Genomic DNA, 17,012 nt, shown 5'->3' with positions numbered 1-17,012 from the left:
ATTTTCCAGTAAATGAATGGAGCTAGAGAATATTATGCTGTGAAATAAGCCAAACCCAACAAACCAAAGACCAAATATTGGGGGGTGGAGAATTAAGGTACTTTGGATTCTGCAGAGGAGAGTAAGGGGAGAGGAGAGAGTGTGGGGGTGGGAAGGACAGTGGAATGAGATGGACATTATTACCCTATATACATGTATGATTACACTATCAGTGTGACTCTGAACCATGTTCAGCCAGAGGAAGGAGAAGTTGTGCTCCATTTGTGTACAGTGTGTCTGAATGCATTCTACTGTCATGTATAACTAATTAGAACAAATTTTAAAAATTTAAAAATTAAAAGGAAAGAATGGCATAAAGTCTTAGTTAATACCAAATTGAAGGGAAATGTTAGAATGAGCATTTTGTTATTTATTATTTAATAGAATAAAGTAACAGAAAAAAATGCTTCTTCTCTGGACCCAACCCACACTAAGTGAATGAGAAACTCTGTATAGCACTCTGTGTTGTAGCACTCCCAGGGATTCTGATGTATGCCTAACTTTGTGGACCAGTGATACAAATAATTTTTATTCTGTTACCTATATTTTAATTTCTCACATCTTGTTTTCTTGCAAGATGTGCATGTAATAGGACTCTGGATTATGTAGAATGAACACTGACTGAATAGGCTGGAACAAATTGCTAACTTCCAAGAGTAATATAGGGAGAGAAATCACATGACATGCACACTCTCTTATTTTCTTAATTCCTTAATTAGGTGAATGGGGAAGAGATGGGGGGAAGGAGAGAAAAATGTTAATAAAAGGATTAAAAGAGTCAGTACAGTGCCACTTATATAGGTAAATAAGAGTTCTAGCATTATGAAAGTGCAGTAAATGAAGTCAGCTATGCCTGCTTTTGACACTCAATAAGCCTTAGATGAAGTTTAGTCCTAACATAAGGGAGCAGGAACTATTAGAAAATCAGATAAAATTACATTAATACAAGGGCAATGATTTCAACATCAGTAAAAAAGACCAAGTGCAATGATGACCCAAACAATGCCATGAGCCAATAATATACTCCAGAAGCATTCCTAATTCCTATTTTGAGTGACAACATGAGGGGAACTACTGAGGGATCTTGTTGAGAAACATGGAGTGATAGTACTGCAAAGGCGGTGGAACAGCATGTATATGGTGTGTGTTTATAGCAGTATCTCTATTGCAGGGTGGTAGTGACTACGTGAATATGACAGGCAGATTACTTCAGTGACTGTAGCCAGAAAATGGAAAGTACTGAAAAATGTATGTCAGTCACTCTGGAACTCCACCAAGGAAAGTGAGAATCTTATGGAACATGGGAGTCCAGTGGTTTTGGTGGGGGTTTAGGCCTAGAAGTAGCTGTTATTGTACTTCTCTGGACCTACTAGTAGGAGTATAAGATGCTGGTTACCACAGTTTCTTTATCCATTCATCTCTTGAAGGGCATCTAGGTTGGTTTCACAATCTAGCTATTGTGAATTAAGCTGCTATAAACATTGATGTGACTGTATCTCTGTAGTACGCTGATTTTAAGTCCTTTGGGTATAGGCCGAGGAGTGGGATAGCTGGGTCAAATGGTAGGTCCATTCCAAGTTTTCTAAGGAATCTCCGCACTGCTTTCCAGAGTGGCTGCACCAATTTGCAACTCCTCCAGTAATGTACAAGTGTGCCTTCTTCCCCACATCTGCGCCAACATCTATTATTGTTCGTGTTCTTGATAATAACCATTCTAATTGGAGATAAAATCTTAGAGTTGCATTTTCTCTAATTACTAGAGATGTTGAACACATTTTCATATATTTATTAATCGCCTGTATATCTTCTATAAAGTGTCTTCCAGTTCCTTGGCCCATTTATTGATTGGGTTGTTTGTATTTTTGGTGTAAAGTTTTTTAAGTTCTTTATAAATTTTGGAGATTAGTGCTTTATCTGAAGTACATGTGGAAAAGATTTTATCCCACTCTGTAGGCTCTCTTTTCACATTATTGTTTCCTCTGCTGAGAAAAAACTTTTTAGTTTGAATTTATCCCATTTATTGATTGTTGCTTTTATTTCTTGTGCTTTATTATTCAACCATAAAGAAGCATAATATTATGGCATTTGCAGATAAATGGATGGAATTGGAGAATATCATGCTAAGTGATATAAACCAATTCCATAAAAACAAAGGCCAAATCTTTTCCCCGATAAGTGGATGATGAAACATAATGGGGGTGGGAGGGTGGAGGGTGAGAGAAGAATGGAGGAACTTTAGATTACGTAGAGGAAAATGAGAGGGAGGGGGTATGAAAGATGATGGAATGAGACAGACATTATGTACATGTATGATTACATGAGTGGTGTGAATCTACATTGTGCAGAACCATAGAAATGAAAAGTTGTACCCCATTTGTGCACAGTGAGTCAAAATGCACAGTGTAAAAAAAAGATGCTGGTTATCAAGCAGGCTGATCATTTGCTTAAAAGAAGTAGTTTGAAACCAACTTCAGGTGCACTATTCAGTATAGGGCAACTGTTGAATTTTATAGTGTTACACATTTAGTTAGGGTGCCTATATTGGAGTATACCACATGACTGTATTCATCTTTAGATTTACTCCAGGGAAAAATCACTACCCAGTGCAACGATTAGTGTTTTGATGTTTTAGGGTAAGCCTGCCTCAGTGCCACATTGGGTAGGGAAATGTAAGCTAAATGATTCTATAACACTCTGTGACATTAAAAAAAAAAACCAACATTTGTCTAATGAACCCCAAAGAACACAATTCTGTTTCTTAAACTTCTGGTTTTGTGATTTCAAGATGATTTTGAATTTTTAGTGATGCTGTTATATATAACTTGACATGGAGGAGTGCAATTATGTGCAATTTTTCTGGTTATTGCAGTTTTTCGATTTTGTAGTGCTTAGCATTTTTCACTAATTCTTTCTGTCAGTTTTCTTTTCTTATCATAGTACTTATCAAAATTTTATTTGAAGAGAGACTATTATAGAAACCCTAAAATTTATTTTATATAACATTGGTTCATAAGCAGGTCATAACTTATGTGGTATTAAATAGGTTACTGATATCTCAAACCTCATTACTTTCAAAGCTATTGGTTCTTAGAGTAGGAAAGAGTGATACAGTAAGTTTTAATTAAATGTTAAATCATAAACTGGAATCACAATTTGAAATAATATATAAGATAGGTGCTTGACAAATATCAAATTGGTGAATTACTGAAATTCTTATGAGTAAAATTACTTGAACTTATGCGAGATATCCAACTATCAGAAGCAGTTTTGTCAGTTTTATTTCTGGTGAGTTAAGTAGACTATTTTGAGGGCAAAACCACAATTAGGTCTTTGTCAGGTGTGTGCTCTGAGTAATGATTAATTTCCCTTTATTCATGAGGGTATCATGGCCAGGGAGAAGTGTGTCTTTTTAATTACAATGCTGCCAGGTTATACTTTTGTCCTGTCGTTTTTTCACTGAAAACTCTTTTTTTTTTTTTTTTTTTTTTTTGTGGTGCTGGGGATCGAACTCAGGGACTTGTGCTTGCAATGCAAGCACTCTACCGACTGAGCTATCTCCCCAGCCTGGAAAACTCTTTTTAAAATTTGCTGGCCTGTATGTATCATGTCTCGTCTGCTTACCTACATAATCCCTACTTTAGGGTAGAGATTGTTTCTACTTTTTCTTTTGTAATAAAATATTTCCAACATACAGAAAAGTACAGAGACCAATATAACAAAGATCTGTGTAGCTATCACTTAGCCATGTAAAATGTTATCTTTTTGCCATTTTTAAAATTTCAGATCCTTAACAAAAAAGATACAGGTGAAGTTCCCTTCACAACTGAATTCTCCTCCCTTCTTTCTTGAGGCAACTACTATCCCAAACTTGGCGTTTATCATTCCCATGACTCTATTTATTTATTTATTTTTATTTGTTCTTTATAGATATATTTTCCTACAATTGGATATGCACATACATACAATGCACTTATATGTGTTTAGAGGGGAAAATGAGGATTATGAGAGAGAGAGGGAGGGAGGATTATGTGCTTTTGAAATGTATGTAAATGCTATTGTACTCTTTAGTTTACATTTTATTTAATGTCATGCTTTTTAAATATACTTGTTCCAGATCTCCCATTATGAATCAATTAAAATGTTAATTACTTCTACCTTATATTTCATTCCAACTACCACCCATTTCTCTGTTCTTTATAAAAGAAAACTTCTTTTTTCTTTTTAAAATTTGTTCCTTTTAGTTATACTTGATAGTAGAATGTGTTTTGACATATTATACATATAGTGAATATAACTTATTCTAATTAGGATCCCATTCTTGTGGTTGTACATGATGTGGCGTTTCACTGTGGTGTATTTATATATGAACATAGGAAAGTTAAGTCCAATTCATTCTACTGCCTTTCTCATTCCCATCCTCCTCACTTCCCCCAATTGCCCCCCCCATACAACCTGGTGGACCCTCCCTTGACCTATTGTGAGTCAGCATCCACATATCAGAGAGAGCATTCAGACTTTGTTTTTTTTCAATTGGCTTCTTGTTAGAGTTGTATGTACTGTTTCCCTCCTTCCCTCTAATTCATTCTTGAACAAACCTTAGGCATCTTCGTCTCTGTCATTCCACAGAACCCACTTTAGCAAGATCTCTAGTGGTCCCCATGTAACCACACTGAGTTGTCTTTTCTCAATTCTTAATCTCTTAGCACCATCTGACACATTCATTTACTCCTTCTTCATATAACACTTTATTTTGTCTTCTAGATTACCACACTTTCCTAGGTTTCCTCTCGCATGGCCACTCCTTGTTTCTTCTACCAGATCCTCTTTATTTTTTTTTAATTTCAAAATAATTTGAACAGAAAAATATAGAATGAAAATAAACATTTTCCACACACCTGTATTTCCTCTCACAAATAAAAGATATAAACAGACTTTGTGTGTATGTATGTGTGTTTCATAGGTGAATACAGTACCTCCATTTAAATAGGATTTGTTTATTTTGAAATTATTTGTATTTCATTTATGTGCTTCTTGTTTATATTATGTGGTCACTTTTATTGTTTTTATTGAAAAATTTGTGTATAAATTAAAAATATTAGCCTTTTGTTGTTAGTAATGTGTATTTTGAATATTATTTCCTAGTTTATCTTTTTTTGGACTTTGATATTTTTGAAGTATAGACACTTAAATTTTCTGTAATCAAATTTAACAGTCTTTAAGATTTCTGGTTTTGGAGTGCTGGTTAGCTTTTTCTACTGTATAAGTTTAAAAAATTTCATTTGAGTTTTCTTTTGGTATTCTTTCAGATTCATATTTTTAACCTTTAAATCAAAGATCCTTTAGGAATTTGTTCTAGGGTGAGAAGGAAAGTAATGTATAATCTTATGCCTTTAAAAATAAAAATCCTGTTTTAAAAACCAAAGAAACAAACAAAAACAAAAACAAAACCAAACAAAAGTTATCCAATTTTCCCCCAATATTTTATTTAATCATTTTTTCACTTAGTCATTTGAGGGTCCATACTTACCATAAATTCTCTGTATTTGAGTTTCTTACAAGATGTTGAAAGAATTTATGATTTTTTTTCAAAACACTGTATTGTGTTTCCTTCCTATTGATACTGAAACTACTCTTTTAAAAAGGCCACTACTCATTTATAATTGTCGGATCAAGTAGCTGTATTTTACTTAGTCTTAGCTAAACTTGAAAATGTTGAATAATTTCAAACTACTCATCTTTAACTTTTATCTCACAGTTCCCTTAGTTTACCCATTACCTGTTCTCCCTGCCTCTTTCTTGCTAGCTTGTCTTCCTCTATTTCGTTGGGATTCTGCCTTCTCAGGGAAAACCACTCTTGTTAATACTTCCCAATCTCATCACTTGACTGTCTAGTGTGTCTTTTGTTAGATAAATACATCAAATTTTATTCTTCTTTCAATATTTTTCCTTCCTCTGTACAGTATGTTACTTGATATCTTCCCCGTTACCTAAATAGATTTTATGATTTTATCTTTAAAGTTCCCTTAACCCTGTTAATATATGTCAGTGATCTTTCAGTCAGTAAATACTAATTCTCCTTTGGCTGTCCCATAGCCCTTGTCTGGGTTCTTAGCTCATGCCTTGACCACGGAAGTAATTTCTTAACTGATGTCCATACTTCTATCTCTTTCTGATCCACCCCATATTGAAGCCAGTATTAATTTTCAAATATCTATATCTATCTATATATTTGATGAATCTATTTAATGGCGTAGATGTATTTATTTTATATAAATCTATGCATACATTTAATAATCTGGCTTTAAATTGGTTTTAGTTAAATCCCATTTAAATTTGTTTACATGTGTTTACTTCCATTCCATTCTTAATTCCATTAAAATGAGAATAAGGAAATGGAAAAACTCATGAACACAAAAAGAACAGATGTAGAAGCATTGAGTAATGTAAAGTTGAGTCTGATTTTTACTTAGAGCAAAGAAGTTACAATTCCAGTATCTTCTTTCACATGAAATTATAAGAAAACCAACTAATTCTTCCAATAAAATTCTTAATACCTCAAAACTTGGGGTCACCAACTCTATGGGAGATAGGAATATGTCATGAGATTGAAAATATGTTTTATTTGTTGGTAGTCTTCATAGTAGGTGGTTGCAGTCCCATGTTGTGCTGTTTAGGAGATGAGAAGTTTTGCTATCTGGAAATTTTTAGTGGAACAGCTCAAGACTTGGAGATTTCAGGTGCAATAGGGGTATATTAGTCTGTTTTAGGGATCCAGTTTGACATGACTACATCCATCTTAGTTGTAATTGCCATTTTGCATGCTAGGTGACCCAGACATACATCCCAAGCCCTACAGGACAAAAGGAGTCAACATAGTTAGCTAAGTAAATTGTGCTGGCCACTGATGCTGGGACTATTTCATAATTGATGTTGAACATGTTAATATCATGTTAACAGTTTTAGAGGAAGGCCAGAAGCATTCCAGTTGGATATGGCTCACCTTTGTCTAACTTAGCATATAAACCCCTTCCTCCTACTTTTAGGTATGGGGATCCAACAGTCTTGCTGCTGCCTAAGACATGCTTCTGTCTGTAAGTTCCCAAAAATTGAACCTGGTGCAATCCTGTGTCTTTCTTTGGTTTTATAGCAACTTCTGCCTTTGGTGGCCCATTCTCATATGCTGGGATTTTTTTCCCCTCAAACACCAATTTTGTGCTGCTATAAGAGAATACCTGAGACCGGCCAATTTATAAAGAAATAAATTTATTCCTCATAGTTCAGTAGGCAGAAAGAAGATCAATGTGCCAACATCTGATAAGGGCATTCTTACTGCATCATCCTTTGGCAGATCATGGAAGGGCAGAGAAAGAGAGAGGGAGGGAAGGAGGGAGAGAGAGAGGGAGCAAACACGAGTGAGAACACATATGTGTAAAAAATGGACAAACTTGTCCTTTGATAAGGAACCCACTCTTGCAATACTTATATTAATCCATTCATGAGGGTGGTACCATGTCCCCTTGACCCAATATCTCCCATTAGACCCCAACTTCCATCATTGCCACATTGGGGATCAAATTTCCACCATAACACTTTTAGACAGACACAAACCATAGCAGGGATTAAGAGAAAGTTTGCATGGCTAATTTTGGGAATATATATTTCATGCTAGATTCAGTTAGTGAAACAGGGCATGAATTACTTAATTTCACACTACTAGATTCCTAGTAGTAATCTAGATATAGTAGATTTTCCCCTTTGCAATGTTTCCTAGAAAAGTGTGAAGACTAAACAAGAAGTTCTCACCATGTCAAAATTCTCTCATAACTTTAGCCTTTTTAGAAAGGTTAGTTAATTTCAAGATGCTTTAATATTTTTCATTTTATGTGGGCTACCTGATTTCTTATAATAACAGGATTATAATCAGATATGATAGCACAAGTAAACATGAGCTCTGTATTGTAATTGAATATTTTTCCTTTTTAGAGTGATGAAGATGCGAGAAATAGAATATTTGTTCTCCTTTTAATTTTTCCCTTAAAGTAAGGACTGGGTGGGCTGGGGATATAGCTCAGTTGGTAGAGTGCTTGCCTTGCGAGCACAAGGCCCTGGGTTCAATCCCCAGCACCGCAAAAAAAAAAAAAAAAAAAAAAAAAGTAAGGGCTGGAAGAGGGCTGGGGATAATGAAGAATTCTCCTGTCTTACTTAAATATTTGAAGTCTGAACAGCTTTATAATAAAGTTTTATGAATGAAATAAATTGGATTTAATATATTTTTATCTTAGCAATAGAAGTTGATTTTATTTACAAGGAATAGTTAAGCAAAATATACATTTTTTCCAAGTATACTTGAAATAAATAGAATAAATATATAAAATTTAATTTACCTTTGTGATGTAATTTATTGGCATTGCTAGAAAGAAATCTATTTGATATAGTTCAGCTTACCCAAACTCACCTGCTTTCCCCATAAAAACAACCACCAATTCTGTGCATGCCAAGAAAAACAACATTCCAACTAATTTATGTCTTTAAGGTTTTAAAATATTACCACTTTCTAGCCTGTATTTTGTGCAGCTTCTTTTTAAATTGTGGCTTCCACTTTTGGGCTTCTCAGACCCCCCCATGTCCCTTTGGTAACAAGGGAATTAGTGTTGTTTTTGTATCTACTTGACAATTATTTGCCTCAACACTTTGCCGCTAACTTCTTTTGTCTAATCCAGCTTCCCAGATTCCTCTGGCCTCTGTTTTTTTTGTTTAATCTAACTTTCTGTATACTCGGTTGAATTTCCATGGATACATGTTAATTAATGACTTTACATGAAATTTAGTCAGTTCTATTAATGATTCACAATTGAGTGAATCATATATAGACTATTTTGCTTCTTAAAAAGATTCAGTTTCTTTTTTTTTAAACATTTTTTCCTGCTTTTATTTATCTATTGGGCATCTGTAGGCCTAATAAATAGTGCTTTTAGCAAAAGAAGCTTCTAATTGTTATAATTGTACGTTTCTGTGTCTTTTTAAAATTTGTTGGTTTTAGATATACATGACAGTAGGGTGTATTTTGACAGATTATACATAAAAGAAGTGCAACCCATTCCAATTTGGTTCCATTTTTATGGTTTATATGGTGTGGAGTTACACTGTCATGTATTCATTATATGAGCATAGGAAAGTTATGTCCAATTCATTCTACAACCTTTCCTATTCCCATCCCCTTCCTTCTCTTCATTCCCCTTTTTCTAATTCAGTGAACTTCTATTCTTCCCTCCCCCTCCATTTTTGTGTGTTAGCATCCACATAATCAGGGAGAATATTCTGCCTTTTTTTTGGGAGGGGGGTTGGCTTATTTTACTTATTTTACTTAGTTCCATCCATTTACTGGAAAATGCCATAATTTCATTTTTCTTTATGGCTGAGCAATATTCCATTGTGTATATATACCACATTTTCTTTATCCATTCATCTGCTGAAGGGCAACTAGGTTGGTTCCATAGTTTAGCTATTGTGATTGATCTGCTATAAACATTAATGTGACTGCATTACTGTAGTATGCTGATTTTAAGTTCTTTGAGTATAAACTGAAAAGTGGGATAATTGGGTCAAATGGTGGTTCCATTCCAAGTTTTCTAAGGAATCACCATACTGCTTTTCAGAGTGGTTGCACCCATTTGCAGTCCCACCAGCAATATGTGAGTGACCCTTTTCCCCATATCCTTGCCAACATTTATTTTTACTTGTATTCTACTTTGTAATTGCCATTCTGATGGAGTGAGTTTCTTAATTTTTTTAAGATGTAATATGAGCATTAGGTATTGGACATACATTTTGCCTTTAACCATGAGATATACAAAAACTACAAAAGTAGTACAATTTTCGAAGACATAATATTGACTCTCATAATAAATATTGGCTTCTTTTCCTTCTGAACAGGTCATTTTCCAACCTTTAGAGGTGATGGATCATCTGCATAGAGGGGAAATGGTTGCTGCAATACTTCATAACCGGTATATTTATGGAAACAAATTACCTTATTTATATAATGTCTGTCCTACCTATACTCAATATTTGTTAAATGCCTAGGATAGAATAAGAAACATTTACTATGAATGAGTAAAGCATGACTGAGTAATAAACAAATGGAATAAAGGGGATGTTAGTGACTATGTCCTGAGTTAATGAAAAATAGAGAATATAACTATAAAACACAATTGGTATAAATTGTGAACACCTGGAATACTGTCAGTGGAGATATTGATGTGAACTTTTAGTTTTAAGAGCATATGTGTGAATAACTATAGGTATCTATAACTTAAGAAATGTCTCCACAACCTATTTTAAAAATAGGATTGCCTTATGATTGCTTGTACATTTTTGTTACTAAAAATCCAGTTAAGCATGTCCCATAGAATTACTATGAGACATTTAGAGCTTCCTATGTCAATTTAGAATTTTAAATTCATGGTTTCAAGAAACACAATCATTCAGATAAAATGTTCAGTGTCTACTTTCTAAAATTATTTCTTTGCAATCTTTTCTTCCTTTTATTGGGTTATTTATATGTATCTTGTTGGTTGGTCTAGTATATTCTTTAAAAAAACACAACCTTGTTTTGTAGAAGTGGAGAAATTTCTCTTATTCCTGGTAGCAGATTGTACAGTTTGGGTGCGCTATTTAAAATAGTATGGTTGAATTGTCTGTGTTCTGGCTCTGATGCTTATGAGCAATGTAGGTTCAGGAAGTTTCTTAATGTTCTGTACCTCAAATTCCTCATCTGTGAAGTGGGGTCAATAATAGTACCTGCATTTCAAGACTACTGTGAAAATTAACTTGGGGTTTGTGTGTGTGTGTACGTGCGCACATAGAGAGTGCATGAGAGAGTAAGTGGTATATAAGTGCTAGTATTATTGAAATGTAAATGTGGGATTTAAATTATTTAAATATATAGTTCAGTCATGTACCACATAATGACATTTCCATCAACAGACTGCCTATATGACAGAAGTTCCTTGAAATTTTAATGGAGCTAAAACTTCCTATCATCTAATGATGTAGCTGTCCTAACATCATAGAGCAATGCATTGCTCATGTGTTTGGTGATGCTGGTTTAAATAAACCAATTATTCTGCCTGTTGTATAGAAACACAGCACATACAATTATGCATGGTATACGATACTTGATAATTGTCATATACCATGGTTTATGTATGTATGTACTGTATGTAGTACTCCTTATATTTAAAGTGTACTGTAAAATAGTATGTTGTGTTATGCTGTCAGCAGACTCATACATATTTTGTTTACCCTGTGTCTTGATTGCATCTAGAGGCTATGTCAACTGACCTACAGCAGCTAGTTTTGTGTAAATACAAACTATGTTGTGCATACAATGACAAAATCACCCAGTGGTGCATTTCACAGAACATTTCTCCATCATTAAGTGATACATGACCATGTTTGTGCTTCTGAATTCTGAGGTACTTTAAATAAAAATATATTATAAAAGAAAAAAGATGGGAAAGTTTGAAATAGGAATGAAACATACATAAAGTCACTGTTATTTGAAAAATACCATAAAATATATTTTATATAAAAATAACATTAAAGAAATATATGAAAGGTACCTACCTGCTTGTTGAAGTGGTACTATCATCTGAGCGAGGGTGAGATATGACCTTTGTAGGAACTATAAGATGGACTTGATGAAAGATAAAGAAAATAAGAAAATCATAACAGGGATAATGTGTGACCATGTTGAGTGAAAAGATGGAGGAGGAGTAGAGGAGGGGATATTGATTTCATTGTTGCTTGTGTCAGTAGTACATTCTTTTTTATTGTTGTGTAATATCCATTTTAAAAATATACCACAACTTAACACATTTTCCTGTTGATAAATTATTTATCTTGTATCCAGTATTTGGCTGTTATAAATAAAACTATTATTAACATTCCTGTATAAATCTTTTTTTGGCATATGCACATATGCACTCATTTTCTTTGCATATATAACAGGAGTGGAATTGCTGGGACAAGGGGTAGACATTTACCATCTCTTGATATTGTTATTCTCTTTTAAAGTTTAGCCATTATCAGAGTGTGTAGTGGTTACTCATTATAGTTGTTACTCTACATTTTTATTATATGTAATAACGAGTATATTTTTATATCTATTAGGTATTTGGACTCTTTTAGAAGCTTATGTTCAATTCTTTTTTGAATCTGCCATTCTTTTCAATTTACTTTTATTTTTTATTATTATTAGAGCTTTATGGTTATACATAGTATTGGGTTAATTCTGACAAACTCATACATGAATGGAAATAAATTTAAGTTTATGATCCCTACCTTTTCCTCCTGTCCTTCCTCCCCTCCCCCTTTCTCCTTCTTTCTACTCTGTTAAACTTCCATTTACTTGTCTATTAATTTGTATTAGACTGGTTAATCAGAATGCAATGATCAAGAATATGAAAAACAATAAATGCTGGAGAGTCTCTAGGGAGAAGGGAACACCTGTACATTGTTGGTGGGACTACAGACTAGTGCAACCATTTTAGAAAGCAGTATGGAGATCCCTCAAAAAACTAGGGATGAAACCACCACATTACCCAGCTATCCCTCTCCTCAGTATATGTCCAAAATATCTAAAATTGGCATACTGCAATTCTTTTACCCATTTAAAAATGGGTGGTTGTTTTATTTTGATTTTTTTTTAGATTTTAACTCATTCTGGATATTTAGGTATATACTCTGACTATTCTTCCAATCTGTGGGCTTGCTCTACCGTTTTCTTATATTTGTGTGTTTTGATGAGCAGTAGTTTTTTCTTTCTTTGAAGTTCAACTGTGTAAGTTTTTATTTAGAGTAGTGGTTTTTGTTTCTTGCCCAAAAAATCATTGTTCTTCCAAATTTCAGGCTTTTTTTAGAAAGTTTTATGTTAGCCTTTACATTATAAGTACTTTCTTGATCAAAACAAAAGAAACCCTAAACCAAAAAAAAAAAAAAAGCAAAAACAAGAACAAAAACAAGTTTTGGCCTAGATTTCACATAGACTCTGACTAAATAATTACACAACTTTATAAAAGGATCATGTCTTTGTAACTTTTAATTCTAAGTTTGTACCTTGGTAGATGGCAAGGTAACTGAATGGTAATGTGAGCTAAGCATGGTGAGGCACAGGGAGATAGTCCTATGATTCTTAGTTTTTAACACAATGACTTGATTTCAGTCTTTTATGGCCTTTCTTGTTATAAGAAAACCCCATTTTTTTATTATTGTAAACAAATGGGATACATGTTGTTTCTCTGTTTGTACATGGCGTAAAGGCATACCATTTGTGTAATCATAAATTTACATAGGGTAATGTTGTTTGATTCATTGTTATTTTTTCCCTTCCGCCCACCCCTCCCACCCCTCTTTTCCCTCTATACAGCCCTTCCTTCCTCCATTCTTGCCACCCTCCTCCTTATCCCTAACCCTAAACAGATCATTCAGATTGTAAATCACTTTGAAAGAAACAGATTATTCTTATTATAAGTAAATGGATCCAGAACACTAAAAAGTGATGGGAACCCACCCAGTTTTTATGATGCTGCATAATTTAGACATCAGTACCTGAGAAAAATATGACTTGCATGTGTATACAAATTATGGGTCAATTTCAAATTCTAAATAAAATAAAACTAACAAACTTGGGAATATGTAAAAAAAGTCTTTCTGAATAAGAAAGTTTTATTTCAGCTTGGGAATGGTACAATATGAAGATTATTCATAAGATGTATTATATTAATAGATCTCATAAGAAAAATGTTAAATGCTGAAGTGTTTGAAAAATTTAAATGAACATTTTAAGAGTAAAAAAAGAACTCTTAGATGATAGAAACTTACCATCAGTGCTAAACTTTAAGAGTTGTTCCTTAAGTAACAACAGAACAAGTACACTTACAATCACCAGTATTTAGTATATATCTATAAATTAAGGCAATATTGATATAAATAATAAATATTTAGATGATAAATGGTACTGGAAAAACTGGATCTCCACATACAAAAGTATAAAACTGGACCCTTAATCCATACACAAAAATAAATTAAAAAATGAATTTCATATTGAACTATGCTTAAGACCTGAAAGAATAAAACACTTAGAAGAAAATGTAGGGGAAAAATTCTTTGATATTGGCCCTGGCAATGCTTTGAATACTACACCAAAATTTCAGGCAGCAGAAGCAAAAATAAACAAATTGGGCCCACATAAAAAGCTTCTGGCTAGCTGTGGTGGCGCATGCCTGTAGTCCTAGCTACCTGTGAGGCTAAGGCAGGATGGTCATCAGTTCAAGGTCAGCCTGGGTGACTTAGTGAGGCCCTGTCTCAAAATAAAATTTATAAAAGCCTGAGGATGTAGCTCAGCAAGTAGTGTATTTGCACAGCATATGCGAGGCCCTGTGGGAGAAAATATTTCAAACTATACTTGTGATAAAAGTTAATATCTAAAAAATAAGGAACTTACAAAACGGAATAGAAAAAAAACATGATTTAAAAATGGACAAAGGAACTAAATCTACATTTTTTTCCGAAGATGATATGCAACTGGCCAACAGGTGTATGGAAAGTTACTCAGCATCACTAATCATCAGAAAAATGCAAATTAAAACCATAATATCACATCACACCTGTTACAGTGGCTACTAGTATCGAAAAGAGAAAAGATAACAATTGTTGGCAAGGATATAGATATAAGGGAACCCTTGTACACTGCTGGTGGGTATGTACATTAGTGCAGCTATTGTAAAAACAGTATGGCGCTTCCTCAAAAAACTCATATACGACTATCATGACTCAGCAATCTCTGTTGGTTATTTGTCCTACAGAAATGAAATCAGCATTTTTTTGAGATACCTGTGTGCCCACGATCATTTCAGCATTACTCACAATTGCCAAGATATGGGAACAAGTTTTAATGGATGAGTGGATCAAGAAATTGTTACGCACACAGACATAGTGGAATTAGTGTCTATTCTTAAAAAAGGAGATACTGCCATTTGCAAAAACCTGGATGAACCTGGAAGGTTTTATGCTAAATGAAAAATTACTGTATGTTCTCACTTATGTACACTTTATGCTAAATGAGAAAAACCTGTATGAAAGAAAAGTACCATATGATCTCACCTATGTACAAAAAAGGAAAAGTGGAAACAGAGTAGAAAGATGGTTACCAAAGATGGGTAGTGGGAAAAAATTGGGAGAAGTAGGTCACAGCGTATAAACTTGCAGTTAGGTATGGTGAATAAGTCTGGAGATGTGGAATACAGCATAAGGACACTAGTTAGTAATATCATATTGTTTATTGAATATTTGCTAGGAGAGTAAATTTAAGGTGCTTTTATCAATACACAAAAAGGCATCTGTGAAAGGTGATGGGTATGTCAATTCATTTGACATTAGTAATAATTTCACTGTGTCTAACTGTATTAAAACCACATGCTTTGTACCTTAAATATATACAATGAAAAAGAGATACATAAAAAAATATTAGATAGGCTCATATATCTATAAAAGTCAAATCTTGAAAAGAATTGATAGAGTTAATAAATTGTAAAAAGTAGCTGAATATGAATAAAAGTGAAGAAAACCACCTTTTATCTGTGTCTAAAATATTGATTTAGAAGATATAATGGAAAACAATTAAAATGGCCATAAAACATAAAAATTTAGTAATAATCCCAAAAACAATGTCTAGCACTTATATGAGGAAAATTTTAAAATTCCATTCAGACGTAGGACAGAAGACATTTAACAAATGGAGAAACATGGCATGGTCCCTGGTTAAAAGACTAAATGTTGGGAAGAGATAAATTCTCTTCAAATTATTCTATAAATTTAAAAAAATTGAATTGTATCCCCATTATTACTGCATATGCCTGGCAATGTAGTGCATGTAGTAATTGATAATTAATTATTGCTGAATTAAGAATGGACTACTCAAAAAGATCTAATGATTCTTTTCTGTTTACACTGCAATAAATATTTATTGTGTAATTGCTAAATGTGAAGCATTTTCACATTCTTAAACAACAAAACATGGTGAATCCTTATTGACAGTACATTTTGTGGAGGTGAGGTCAGATAATAAAAATGTATTATCACAGAGAAAATTGTTTGACAAATTAGTAAAGCAGGTAGAAAGATGAAGAGCTAAGAATGGGAGATGGTAATGTAGAAGGTTGTTAACTTCTATGAGTCCTGGATATTTTAAATCTTGTAGTCTTCCAACCATATGTTTTACCCTATATATGGTTTCATTCCAGTGTTTTATTTCATTTTTTTTCTTTCTTTTTTTTTATTGTAAACAAATGGGATACATGTTATTTCTCTGTTTGTACATGGAGTAAAGGCGTACCATTTGTGTAATCATAAATTTACATAGGGTAATGTTGATTGATTCATTCTGTTATTTTTTCCCTTCCTCCCACCCCTCCCACCCCTCTTTTCCCTCTATACAGTCCTTCCTCCATTCTTGCCCCCCTCCCTAACCCTAACTCTAACCCTAACACTAACCCCTCCCACCCCCCATTATGTGTCATCATCCACTTATCAGCGAGATCATTTGTCCTTTGGTTTTTTGAGATTGGCTCATCTCACTTAGCATGATATTCTCCAATTTCATCCATTTGCCTGCAAATACCATAATTTTATCATTCTTTATGGCTGAGTAATATTCCGTTGTATATATATACCACAGTTTGTTTATCCATTCATCAATTGAAGGGCATCTAGGTTGGTTCCACAATCTGGCTATTGTGAATTGAGCAGCTATGAACATTGATGTGGCTGTATCTCTGTAGTATGCTCATTTTAAGTCCTTTGGGTATAGGCCAAGGAGTGGGAAAGCTGGGTCAAATGGTGGTTCCATTCCAAGTTTTCTAAGGAGTTTCCACACTGCTTTCCAGAGTGGCTGCACTAATTTGCAGCCCCAC

At 33.8% G+C, this 17,012-nt stretch overlaps 1 protein-coding gene across 3 annotated transcripts in view; it reads left to right on the top strand.

The window, feature by feature from the left end:
- Klhl13 (kelch like family member 13) overlaps window positions 1–17,012 on the top strand; it is a 172,072-nt gene that overhangs the window by 51,169 nt on the left and 103,891 nt on the right. For 2 of the 3 annotated variants that reach the window (XM_047535775.1, XM_047535771.1), the window contains exon 2: window positions 9,973–10,046. The exons of the other annotated variant lie outside the window; for it this stretch is intronic. In XM_047535775.1, the coding sequence (XP_047391731.1) occupies window positions 9,997–10,046 (50 nt within the window). In that variant the 5' untranslated portion in view covers window positions 9,973–9,996. The remainder of the gene's footprint in view (window positions 1–9,972; window positions 10,047–17,012) is intronic. 3 annotated transcript variants of the gene reach the window in all.

The sequence above is a fragment of the Sciurus carolinensis genome, chromosome X (assembly GCF_902686445.1).
Source record: "Sciurus carolinensis chromosome X, mSciCar1.2, whole genome shotgun sequence".
Lineage (NCBI taxonomy): Eukaryota > Metazoa > Chordata > Mammalia > Rodentia > Sciuridae > Sciurus > Sciurus carolinensis.
The sequence above is the reverse complement of the archived record's forward strand: the minus strand, read 5'-3'. Positions and strand labels throughout refer to the sequence as shown.